Source organism: Gavialis gangeticus, unplaced genomic scaffold (genome assembly GCF_001723915.1).
Source record: "Gavialis gangeticus isolate Ggan-Ray unplaced genomic scaffold, GavGan_comp1, whole genome shotgun sequence".
Lineage (NCBI taxonomy): Eukaryota > Metazoa > Chordata > Crocodylia > Gavialidae > Gavialis > Gavialis gangeticus.
This window is the reverse complement of record NW_017729031.1, coordinates 85,837,884-85,850,547: the sequence shown is the minus strand read 5'-3', so window position 1 is coordinate 85,850,547 and position 12,664 is coordinate 85,837,884. Positions and strand designations below refer to the sequence as shown.

The 12,664-nt window shown below is 40.0% G+C and overlaps 1 protein-coding gene across 3 annotated transcripts in view; it reads right to left on the bottom strand.

The window, feature by feature from the left end:
* Positions 1-12,664, bottom strand: part of UBE2F (ubiquitin conjugating enzyme E2 F (putative)) — a 152,189-nt gene that overhangs the window by 81,039 nt on the left and 58,486 nt on the right. For all 3 annotated transcript variants that reach the window (XM_019523317.1, XM_019523316.1, XM_019523315.1), the window contains one exon: positions 6,407-6,477. In XM_019523317.1, the coding sequence (XP_019378862.1) occupies positions 6,407-6,477 (71 nt within the window). The remainder of the gene's footprint in view (positions 1-6,406; positions 6,478-12,664) is intronic.

Below are 12,664 nucleotides of genomic sequence, written 5' to 3'. Positions count from 1 at the left end.
CCTTGCTCCCCACCCCCCCAGCCCAGGCTCTGTGGCTGCCAGCAGCTACCCCAGATCTGGGTAGCTGCTCCAAGCAGGGCAGCGTCCCAGCTGCCTGCTGAGAGCAGCTTGGGATCCCGGCTGGCAGCAGCTCCCCAGAGCCGGGGTCGGCTGCAGCCGGGAGGCTCCAAACAGTTGTGCCAGGCTCCAGCACCAGCTCCACACCTGGGCTGGTTTGTAGCTAGCTTGGGCTCTGGGCAGCGGCAGCAGCGGGCTGGCTACAAACAGCTGCACCGGGCTCATCACCTCTGTCCCAGGAGTGGGGGAGAGACCAAGGCTGCGCTGCCTCAGGCCCTGCCCCCACCAAGGCATGCCTGCTCACGTGGTGCAGACATGGTGCTGGAGCCCAGCACAGCTGTTTGGACCCTCCCGGCTGCAGCCGGCCCCAGCTCTGGGGAGCTGCTGCCATCCGGGATCCCAGGCTGCTCCCAGCAGGCAGCTGGGATGCTGCAAGCCCTGCTCAGAGCAGCCCAGGCTCCATCACTGGCAGCAGCTTCCCAAAGCCGGGGCTCGCTCGGCACGCATGCCACGCTCACTCGGCATGCATGCCAGGGGTTGCCGACCCTGTCTTAGAAGCTGGATTTAAATGGGAATAGCAATAGCAGTGGTATATACTTGGGATCTGCTATATCAGGTTATAATGTAGAGAGACATCTCTGAACTATACATTTTACTGATTTTTAGTATTGAAGTCTATCTATGATTGAAACTTAGTACTTTGTTTTCAGTTGAACAAATTTTAAAAAATAAGCTTAACATAGATGTTTTTGTGTTACTTGCTCTTGCACTGAAAAGTTAATTCATAGCCCTTTCCTGATTGGTAAATGCGTACCATTTTCAGGTGGAGATTAGAGTAAAAGTAAATTTACTTCCGTTTTGAAATAAGCACAACTTTCAGTTGGATCTGCAAAACAAAAAGGCTACTGCTTCCAAGTTTATTAGTCCTCTTTGAATATCACTTCATAATATCTTATTCTTTCTTTTCTGGTTATAATTAACCTTAAATAGCAAACACAGTTCTAACATAGAACCAAAATATATTTCCAAATGACTACCATCTCACTACAGACAACTATTTATTCCCATTTGAAAGGTTACAATGAAGTTGTACTTATTTTTTAAGCTACTTCCAGTCTCATATTCTTTTTTTAAAAAATCTAAAATTTTAGTGGTTAACGTACCCAAGGCACTCACATAACTGCTTATTCAGCACTCAAACTTTTCGTCTGTAGAAATAATAAATTATGAAATCCTTCAATATCCTCAGTACAGACAGCTTAGAAAATTAACTTGTAATAAAACGTCTGGTATTTTCCCATAAAAACATTACTAGTATCCCACGGCAACATGGACCCCACTTAGGTGTGCTGCTTTAATCATCTATCTGCAATCTTTCGTGCTACTTTCATTTCTATCATAACAAGAAAAATCTTGACTATCTCAATACAGTTAAAATTTTTGTTTACTACCACCAGATAATACACTGTGGCAGTCATTTCAGTTCCTACAGCAGAAATGGGAAAGCTTGAATAATCTGAAGCAGCCAAGAGCTAAGATTTTTATTTGTTGAATAGATAAAGAATTAAAGTTGATGTTAAGTATTGTTGCCCTCCTAAAAACTTTACAAACATAAGAGAATTCTACTATTGCAGCCTGCTCATATCACAATATTTTAAAAATCAGAATAAAAAAAATTGGCATACATATGAAAAACATAAGTAATGAGTGTGCTGTGCAGCAAAAGATCTCAAATTGCTTAAATAAGGAGGTAATCAGCACATTAACTCCACTGCATCCCAAGCCCTGGGGAAGTTTCTGTACATTATGCTTAGCTCCAGCAACTGGATGAAAAATGGAGGGGGCTGTGGGCGGGGGGACTACATAAAAAGGGAAAGAGGGAACAGAAGAATGAATAAGTGTAGGCACACAGCTCCAATCAGGAAGGCCCATCGCAGGGGTTTTCAACCTTTTTAAATAAGTGTACCCCCAGCAGCCAGACACAGAGCTGGGGGGGAGAGGGGGAGGAGTGGGGGCAGCAGCCAGACGCAGAGCAGTGACAGCATGGGGTGGTGGCTGCATGCAAGATTCCCCCCACCCCCCCCCATGAGGTCCACAGAGGGGAGCCACAGCTCTCATCCCCCCGGCTCTGCTCCTGAGAGGCGGCAGCGCAGGGTGGTGGGTGCCAGCCCTGTGCCCTTGCCCACATGTATCCCCTAGGGCCTTCCCAAATACCCCTGGGGGTATGCTATCCCTGGTTGACAACCCCTGCCCTATTGTATCTGCATCCCTTGTTATAAAAGGGGTACTCCTGGCAAAGAGCTCTCTGTGAAGGCACCAAGATTCAAACTTGCTCCCCACACCCCACCAGTCTGAAAAAGGGGACCTTCTGGACCTGCTAGAAAAAAAGTCATCTTTCTGCTTGTTCTGTGAGGTTTTGGAGATGTTTGAAGGCATGCTACTTGGATTAGTGACAGGATAAAAAGGGTTATTGTTTGTAGCCATGTTGGTTTAACGACATAGGCATACAAGGTTCTTTGGGTAGAATGTGATATCTTTTATTTACCTTTTATTACCTAAATAGTTGGAAAAATTGCTCTTTGCAAGCTTTTGGGCACAAACACTGTTCTTCAAAAAAAGGAGATTTTGTAGAAAGTCAACCAACTTTTGTAAGAAATCAATTCAAACAGCTATTTGGTTTGATTACTTTAATGCTGCTAGGATTTTACCATACTCTAAGGTTAAAGATCAGGCAGTATCATGACTAGCATCCAGTTTCAGTCTGTAAAGAAAACAGCAGTGAATGGGAATGGTCTGGAATGTGAGAGAAGAGAAAGATAAGAAAAATGTCATTTTTTTTTAAACTGGTTTTTGTTTCTAGACTATATGGGCAGATACATCAAATACAAGCTGAAATTCCCATAACCATGATTTAAATATTTGAAATCTGGAATATCCTTCATAGGAGATTTAAAATTGTTTTAAAATTTTATATTTGGATACCTATGGGAGGACTGTCAAATGTGATTTCCAACAAATGCAGAGAAACTGAAATAGCTACCAATCCTATTTAATGCCTTTCTGTTGATTAGTCACCAAGTTCCAGAATTATCTTCTCAACAGATGATCTAATTTTGTAGAGTAAAGCTTGCAAAGTTTGCTTTGTATATAGAATGGAAAATACAGTTTGCAGAAACTCTTATGGAAATGAAAAATTGTACATTAGACCTTCATGTAAATCAAGATTTGAGATGATCTACAGCCTATGTGAGTAAACAATTATACTGCAATTGAAATCAATCCCAGGAGCAGACTGACTTTATTTAAAAGGAATTTATAAAGATCAAAACCTGTCAAGTGATAAAGTAATAGTTTTTGTAAAAAAAAAAATTATTTTCCTTTCAGCATAGGAAGGAATGTCACTCAAGGAAAGTTTAATGACAATGTTTCAGTTAATCAAGGAAATTGACAAGTTAATGGCAAGACATTTTTTTACAGATTTCCCACCCTTAATCCTTTTTAGACTCAATTTCATAACACAAAAAAGCAACTATAAAAACTAAAGGAATCTGGGCCTGTTTAGGCTATCCCAAAACACACATAGTAACTAAGATACCAAATCAATTATTTAATAAGATGTAAAGCAAAGTGGATGAAATGGAACTGATACACAGAAATATTTGAACAGACTCAATGATGTGTAATGAAGCTCAAAAAAGTAGCGTACTGAAGCAAAGTATACATTTTCAAGGATTCCCAAAATATACAGGAAGCTTAAACCATGGAACCAATATCGCAATAACAGACCATATTGGAGTAACAAATGGTTACCCTCAAAATGCAGCTTACTTTCACTTTTCATAAACAAATCTTTATAAAATGCGGCTACATAAACGTTACACGTTTCAGGTCTCTTACTCAGCCTTTTGTTTCTGGGGTGATTGCTTATGACATGGACACATACCAGATGTAAACATATATTTATTTAAGAAATAGAAGCAAAAAAAAAAAGTCATGAAAATGCTAGTTATACTTTTTATGGAGAAATACTAATACTAATCAGGAACAGTATCGTACCTTTTCCAAACGGAAGATGATTTCAAATTTAAGATGACCCCCAATTAAATTTTATAAATGGAAAATTATATAATTAGTTATAATTTTCCATGTATAGAATCTAATTAGTGAAAGGTAGTCTTAAATTCATACTCCACTGCTGTGGCAGGGAAAGCAGCAACAGAGGACTTGCTGTTTGCCCTCCCCTTACCCTTGCTCCTTGCTCTCCCCACATGCCTGTGTCTGCCCCCTTGCCACTTGTCCCCTGTGCCTTACTCCCCTGCCATGTGCAACCCTGCCACTGGCTCCCCCACTTTCCCATGTGTGTTTCCTACCACACGTGCCTGTGCCAGACATCTGTCACCTCCCTCCCTGCCACCTGCCTCCCATACCTTACCCCCTGTGCCTGTGCCTGGCCCCTGCTGCCCATTTCCACCCCCTGTGCCCTCCTCCTTCCACCTTCTGCTTTGCTCTGGTTCTAAGACAATCAGCAGTGGAAGTAGCCCTGGCTTGGCCCTGCCCTACCAAGACATAGAGAAGCAGTGGTGGTAGCTCTGGACCAAGAGCAGAAAATAAACAAGAGTGGGATAGCAAGGGGGAAGTTGCACAGTCTCATCTGCACCACCTGCCCCCACACGTGCCCCTCCCCAACTTTATGAGTGGGCAGGCAGCGGCTCAGCTCCAGCTTCAGCTCTAAGCCTTAGGCTGAAGCCAGAGCTGAGCTGCCACCTGCCTTGGGCTGGTATTTGAATAGCACTAAATATGGTATTAGGTTTATTCCCTATAAGCTCATGTGCAGTCACAAAACATATCTACAAACTGGTTTATAAGGCACTGTCATTTTCTTTAATCCAGTGATTCTCAACCAGAGAGTGGCTCCCAGAGGTGCCCTGGGATTCTTCCAAGGGTGCTGTGGGATGCCAAGTAATATTAGCACTGTTAGATGTGCAAGCATGATTCACATGATAAGTTTAAAGATTTGAAATAGGATCCATGGCTTAGAAACTTTCTGACTTGCTGCAGTCTCTCTTAGTTCTTTGCAACAGAAGAATAGTTCTATTATTTTTTCTATTCTATTACTTTTTCTGTATCAAAAACAAAAACTAAAAAGCTGGCATTTTTGAGGAGTGCCTCAAATCTGAAAATGTTGAGAACACTGCTTCAATCCATTTTTTCCAAGTTGACCTCCACTATTTATTTTTTCTCACAAATTATCTGTCTCCTACATGGGTAAGCTGAAGTGCTACCAAAAATAAAGATCCTAATATTATGTTCTGTCTGACTAACGCCAATATTTCAGCACTGATTCTAAAGAAATGACTTCTCTCACTTCCAGTGCATGTATTTATGATGTTCAAATATTAAATCTATTTGACACTGACAGACAGCTTTGATTAAACACAAAAGCACAGTTCAAGAAGGTGCACAATATAAAAAGCTAAATATTTCTTTTGAACCCTTTTATTGCTTGACTAAAAAATTCAACTAGGCAATCAAATGCAAAGGTTTCAGCAGCTTCCTGAAGAAAACACATAAGAAATTTATGAAGAATCATTCTAAATATATAATGCATTATGGTCATCAAGGTGAATGATCCTCCCTTGTCCACTGGCATACAGGCTTGAAAGTTAACATTCAGAGGTGAAGACATTAAGCTTTATTTCAGCTTTATGCAGACTAGAGAGCTAATCTTAGTATTTTTGTTCTACAAATTTAGCATCAGTAAATAGAAGCCTGATTCTTTTGCAGTGCAAAGGTGATTCTATGATAGTGCCAGCATCAAATTTCTACACTGCTGGTTCAAGAACTGCTGTTGTGACCAACCCATATGAAAGCATGAAGCTGTGTAGGAAAGGCAGAGCTCCTATAAATTCCAGGGTGATGACAAAATGGCTTTGGAAATACAGAATATTTCTGTGCAATGTTGCAAAGTCATGTGGCACCATGCTCCTTCAGTGGAACAATTACATATCCACTGCAGGAAGCAGCAAGGAAAACAGCGTTTTATAACTGTGGGACTTTGACAAGAATATCCTGATTCTGTACTTCTGATGAGCTAATGATCAATTATTACATAAAACTGATTATTATTATTGCTTGTATCTACTTGAACTATATGTCTAACCAACTTCAGGGGAAAACTTCTCTCCTATCATAATACCGCAAATATTTTTAGTCATTTGCTTTTTTTGCTCTTGGAGACAAAATCCCAGTCTGATTTACTATATCTAGCAGTGTTGGAACAAGAACTGTGCTCCAGGTTAGCGACTTGTATTAGAAACCTTAGAAATAATAAAAGAGAGCTGTTAACTACCTTAAACAGATTTCACCCGTCTCTGTGATGTTCGGATGCCAGATTCTAGTCAAACATTTTACCTTTGGAGGCTGCCAGAATAAAAGACAAACAGATTACAATGCTGCCCTTTAAAATAAATCAAAATCACCAAGCTACATTAATTATTTAACAATTGGAAGCTCCATATATATATGGAGACCTCCATCCAAGTACTAATGATAAACTTGCAATTCTGCAAACTGTTAAGTATCCCAAGAGGTATGCTATCTAGAGTAGAAAAACTATTATCCCCCTTTTGTCTTCATCAGCCGCTTGCAAAGCCAGATTAGTACTAAGGTTTTTTGGGGGTTTTTTGTTTTGTTTTCATTTGGTCTAAAAAGGCATTCAGGTAAGCAGGCACAGTTTTAAAGGCTGAAACACTACTTTAATTTCCCTTTGAAAAAAAACAAAAATGAAAACACAACCCAATGCTATTTCATTACTTGGCATTATGGCAATCTGACAAGAAAAAGTAACAATTAAAACTGCAGATGTTACTCCTTTCATTTGCAGCAAATGAACAAATGGAGGAAGAAAACGTTTTCTTTTCAGTGTGGTTTCAACTTCACAGTAATTTTCTGGGAAAAACAAAGGCTCTTCTATAGTGAAATGTTGACAGAACAACACTTGTGCAGTTACGTTTTATTCAAGTTATTTAATAAGGAAGCTGCACTATTTTACAGTGATACTACTACCTCCAATTGATGCTGCAGCTCTTGTTAATACATGCTGGCAAATAAACACTTATAAATATGCCTTATTTGCTCCTTATTTGGCAAAATAAGTAAAGGAAAAATGACTTTAGTCTGGTGGTGGGGCACTCCCCTAGGTGTTCTGGTCCCTAGATTCAGGTCCTTGTTCCCCGTACTGTATATATAGTGTATCCTATGACAAAGTGCAATTTAGGTGTTCAGGTAGATTTTGGGGGGCACTTTTCCAATGTCTTAGAATCATAGGTAAGTAGGGCTGGAAGGCACTTAAGGAGGTCATCTAGTCCAGCCCCCTGCTCAAAGCAGGATCATCCCTGACTAAACCATTTCATTCAAATGTCTATCTAACCTGCTCCTGAAAATTTCCAAGGATGGAGATTCCACAATTTCTGCAGGTAGCCTGTTCCAATGTTTAACCACCCTCTTAGAAAGTTTTTCCTAACCTCCAACCTAAAGTTCTTCTGCTGCAGTATGAGGCTGTTGCTCCTAGTTCTGTCCCCTGTGGCCACAGAGAAAAGCCTGTCTCCATACACTTTATAACCACCCTTCAGGTATTTGTAGATTGTTATCAACACCTGCCCCTAAATTTTCTCACGTTGGCTTGCACTTACAAGTGATCTGACGTTGGCTTACAAATAGTGCAAGAATGCATTTAACAAAAACAAACAAGCATTCATCACAGTTGTCTAAGTTTTATAAAATTTAACTTTCCACAATAGTCACCATTTTGGGGGGGGAGGAAATATTCTGCAGCATTTCTTTAAAAGTGCATCATATTTATCCAAAACAACTCTAAATTTGGGATGACTCTCCCCTCCCCCACAATAATTAGATTCCAGACATACAAAATTTGTAAGCTTGTTACACATTTTCCACATCCAGAATCTAATTTGGATGCATCATCTTAAATTCATCCCTCCACCACCTTTTTCCTACAAAATATGCAGAGAATGTCAGCTATAGGTGCTTGGACTCAAGCAGTCTCCTGCCTGAAGTGATGACTAGGAAAGCCACCTCCAGAGTGGAAGGGAGAGGAGGGCTGAAGAAGTGATGCACGTAAATGTCATCTTGGGCAATGAGGTCTAGCACCTGTGTGTGTTGGCAGTGACTGGACCTGAAGACCAGTGGAATGAGCAAGGTGGTTACTTGACACTGGAAGGCTCTAGATGCAATTACTCCCCGCATTCTTGTCAAACCTGTCACCTGAACGAGGGTGCCTGGCATACAATAGATAAGGAAGAAAAAGAGAAGATTGCCTTGGAGTTGCTCTTTTCAATCACTGAATAAAGCAGTTGTCACCCCTGAGAGTTAGAGTAATGGTTTTGGCTTCTGGGGCTGAGAGAGTCCTCATGATGGGATACTAGTTTCAAGACCTAGGAATCTTCAAGGCGTTAAATGGATGGAACGTTTCTGTCAGTGTGGTTGCTGAAAAACTCCATGCGTTTGAATTCAGTGGAATTCAAAAGACCAAAAACTTTTAACTGAAGCATTCCAGAGTTTATTGCATTGATATTGGTCATGGTGGCTCAAATTTTCATGTACCCATTTCAAAGACTGTCCATTTGAAAAAGCACATGATTTTCAGGTAAAAAAAATTCTCTCCATACTAAGATTTTTCAAAACTGGCAAGGATCCTATTGCCTGTGTCATGAGAGACAACCACAGGTGGTAAATCTTGTCCTCTTCTTATGACAGAAAATCCCACGACACAAGGACAAGTCTACATACAACTCCCATGAACTATTGCAGAAAGTCTGTACAACTACTGTCTTTCCCATGAAGAAGCCCTAAGATCAGCCTCATTCTGTCTTGTCTTCTTTTATCTTCTGCATTATAAGAAAAGGAAAGAAGGTGTATAGCAGATCATTTTACCCCAGTTCAGAAGGATTTCTCTTTGGTGAAGAGTAGTGTTTATTCTGCAAGAAAGACTAAACACACCTGATGCTTGCAACTGTGTTTATACTTTGTTCTGGTTTACCATTTGGTTCTGCTTTGGGTCTTATGGGCATAAGTGCTTGATTCACTAGCACCAATTCAGTTAAGGTTGTTTGTACTGAGGTAGCCAATGCCAAAATTATTGCCATTGTTCTTACGACCCCTTTGAATGACTTTCTCATTCCACTTAGCCTCATCCACATAACTGATGAACAATCTCAGGACTTGAAGCCTGTATATCTTAACAGTGAGAAGTCTGCCATGTGGGAAGAGTATGGGTATAAGGACATTGTGGAGCGGTGGGGAAATGTTACAGAAGGTAGTTTAGCATAGATTTGTTTAGGAAGCAAATTGTAATCAATACAGAGAAAAGAAAAAAAAAGAAAAGAATTGATGCCATGAGTCCTAATGGTAAAAAGCAAAAACCACACACACTAAACACACGCGCACACACACACACACACACACACACACACACACAAAAAAGCTTTTGAATCTCTGAAAAAAGTAGTAGATCCAATACTTTTTACTGACAGTGGCAGCAAGGTGGAACTAACAAGGAACAAAAGGTAAGTTGCAACTACTTCCTTTTGTCCTTGCGTGGGTGTACGGGAAAGAAAAGGGTACACACATGACCCTGACTAGCACATATTCATGAGACATTCATCTCTCATACATGAGGTTTATGCACACCTACAGTGGTATCTACATTGACATTTTAGCAGCAATTAATACCCACATCAGGCATTAATAACAGAATTTAAGAATAGCTGCATTTCTACAAGAAAGTTTTCAGTTTTCCTGTTACACATCATGTATTAGATAGACCTAAAGGAAACTAATTAATTTTTTTACAGAAAAAAACTAGTTTAGCCTTATTGAACTATCCTATTCTTCCTGAAGAAAGAAAAAGTTGCACCTCTGCTATTTTTTTTAATGGATAGAATTATGTCGACAATACTGCAAATTAGGAATAGGCAAAGAGACTGGTGATAATGCTAGACCTCCCATCCCCCCCCCCCAACTCCCCAAAAAACCATAAGCCACTTTCAGGCTCTATTTACACTACCAAAAAAAAACTTCATGCATTATAAACATAGCACAAAAATCTCAGTAAAATGAATGTTATTTCTGTGAAAAAAGGAAAAAAAGAAAGGAGAGAAGAAAAAAAATAGAATAATAGTTGAATCATGTTGTGGTACAATTGTATGGTAACTAACTGGGATTTTCTTCTGTGCATCTTGATTATGTTAGAGAACAATGTTTTATCCAGAAATTAAATACATTAATTAATCAAAAGATGGTTCAAAAGACAAAAAAAAGCATTACTAAAATAGTACTAGATCACTCTGGAAGGAAACCACTGCATTCAGAACAAAACTAAGTGTAGATTATGTCCCACTTGCTAGCTTTCAGGGAGGAGCACAATTCATGCTGTTAACTACATTCTTTTGACTAGCTTGCAGTTGCCACATCTTCCTTAGTGACCCAATTTGCTTTGTGTTCCAGTTAATGCAATTTTCATAGGTTTTTCTTTCCCTGCATCTCCACCAACAAGATACCAGGTCATTTTTAGTAACCATAAATATTCACAAACTCCAAATGAATGATCAGGAAGCTCCAGATGCATTTCTGATAAGAATAATGTTCTACACAATTAAATGACTGGCAGGGGGAAACCCTAAGTTCTAGTGATGGTAGTGGTATATGATAAATGCTCCCAAGATTCCAGTTAAAGAGATGCATGCATAAAATTATCTCAATTCTTATTAATCGTTTCCTTCTTATTAGCCCTGCTGCATTTTTAAGTGTCTTCAGTTCTGGCAAGTGAGTCTCCTAGTGGAGCTACTGAGAGCACCCATATGTGGTCAGGTAAGCAACAGTTAATATATTTCACATCTTTTAAAGATTCTTTCATTATTATTTTATATCCTTTAAAGATACAAAATAAAAAAGGAAGAACCTTTGGAGAAAATGTGCAATATATTAAAGACAATAGGACTTACCTGACCCTCTATGGGCCAGCTCCATGCTTCAACAGGGATCCAGAGTGGCTATGACAGCACAGCATGGTGCATGGTGGGGCATCTTATCAGAATGGGAGCTGCCTGGCTGGAGGGGGAATGGATGTCACAAGATCTGAAAGAAAAATAAAGTATCCTTTTATCCATGTGCTCAACAACCTGATCTTTCCAGCTTGGTGAAATCAGCAGACAACCCATACTGGTAAAGTGCCTGGAGTTGGATATTGAACTTCATGGACAAATTTATTACAGTGAAAAAAACCTGTAGTATTTTTTAAATCAACCCATGAAACAGATTAGATTTAGTATATTCTTCTAAGAACTTCAAACAACATCAGAGAACTGATGGTTAAAATCACTGAAAACATGTGTGCATGAGTGTGTGATATTTTATATCTATCCATCTATCTCCACACACACACACACACCATTGCTAATAAATTATCATGGGCCAGATTCCACCAGCTTTACTTGAGGTTTGAGGCATCTTTCTCCATTAGTCCCATCACAATCCTCTTTTCTACACAGAAGGGGACTCCTGAAGAGGTTACAGTTATTGCCAAAGGACAACCCCCCTCCCCCACTAAGTCTGAGGAAAATACCACTATCACAGAGGATGATTATGAAGCCTCCTAGTTCTACAGCATGCACAGCTCTTTAAGATTATACTTTTTTGGGAATTTTGACCCTCTAAAGGAGTAGAATACTTGGATCCTATCCTATCTAAGACTACACCAGATACAATACCAAGCATTCACACAGCCCTTCCCCTCCTTTTTTTTTAAAAAAAATCAGGATCCTATATGGCCCTTGGCACAGGTTACAGTTAATCATGTCTTAGGTATTTATCCAGCCACACATTAATGCAATTAAAGGAGAGATGAAACAAAGAATAAGCATGTGGTTAGGTTTGGGGCTCCCAGCCTCTAGCTACAATCATACTTCCTGCCATGCACATGGCATGGCAGAAAGCACAACTGTGGTGACTGGGCATCAGATCCTATCACACCTTTAAATGCACATCCGCCAGCAGTCTATGCGACTTCCTCATAAACTATTCTCATATAATAAACTGTTTTAATTGAAATGAGCCAGATAAAAATTGATGCGTAATATCTAATGTTTTATATTTATGACAATTATGAGCCGTTTGTTTCCTTCCAGTCATGAGTGAACTCTTTCAGCCCCCTTGCTGAGGAAAGTAGCAACTAGGAGCATGCCTTCATACGTTTGTGGCAGTTTTTCCCTCCCTTGTTTTCCCTTAGAACAAGGCTGAAGGGAGAATAGGGCAAATTCTTTATAGGCTGTACATCAGGATTGCCATCCCAAGATTTTTTTTATTTTGTTTAACTGACAACCTACAAGCTTTTTAAAGACAAGAAGCTTTTTGTTTTTTTCAGACATGTTTTTACCGTCAGTGCAATAGAATAAAATTCCTGGGTTGGCAGCCCTGTTCAACTGCAGCATGAGTGCTTCTGCCACCTAGGGGTCCCTTACCCCACACCCTGAAACCCCTGACTGCACCTCCCCCCACTGTTCTGGCCCCTCAGCACCCCCCCCCCAGTGTG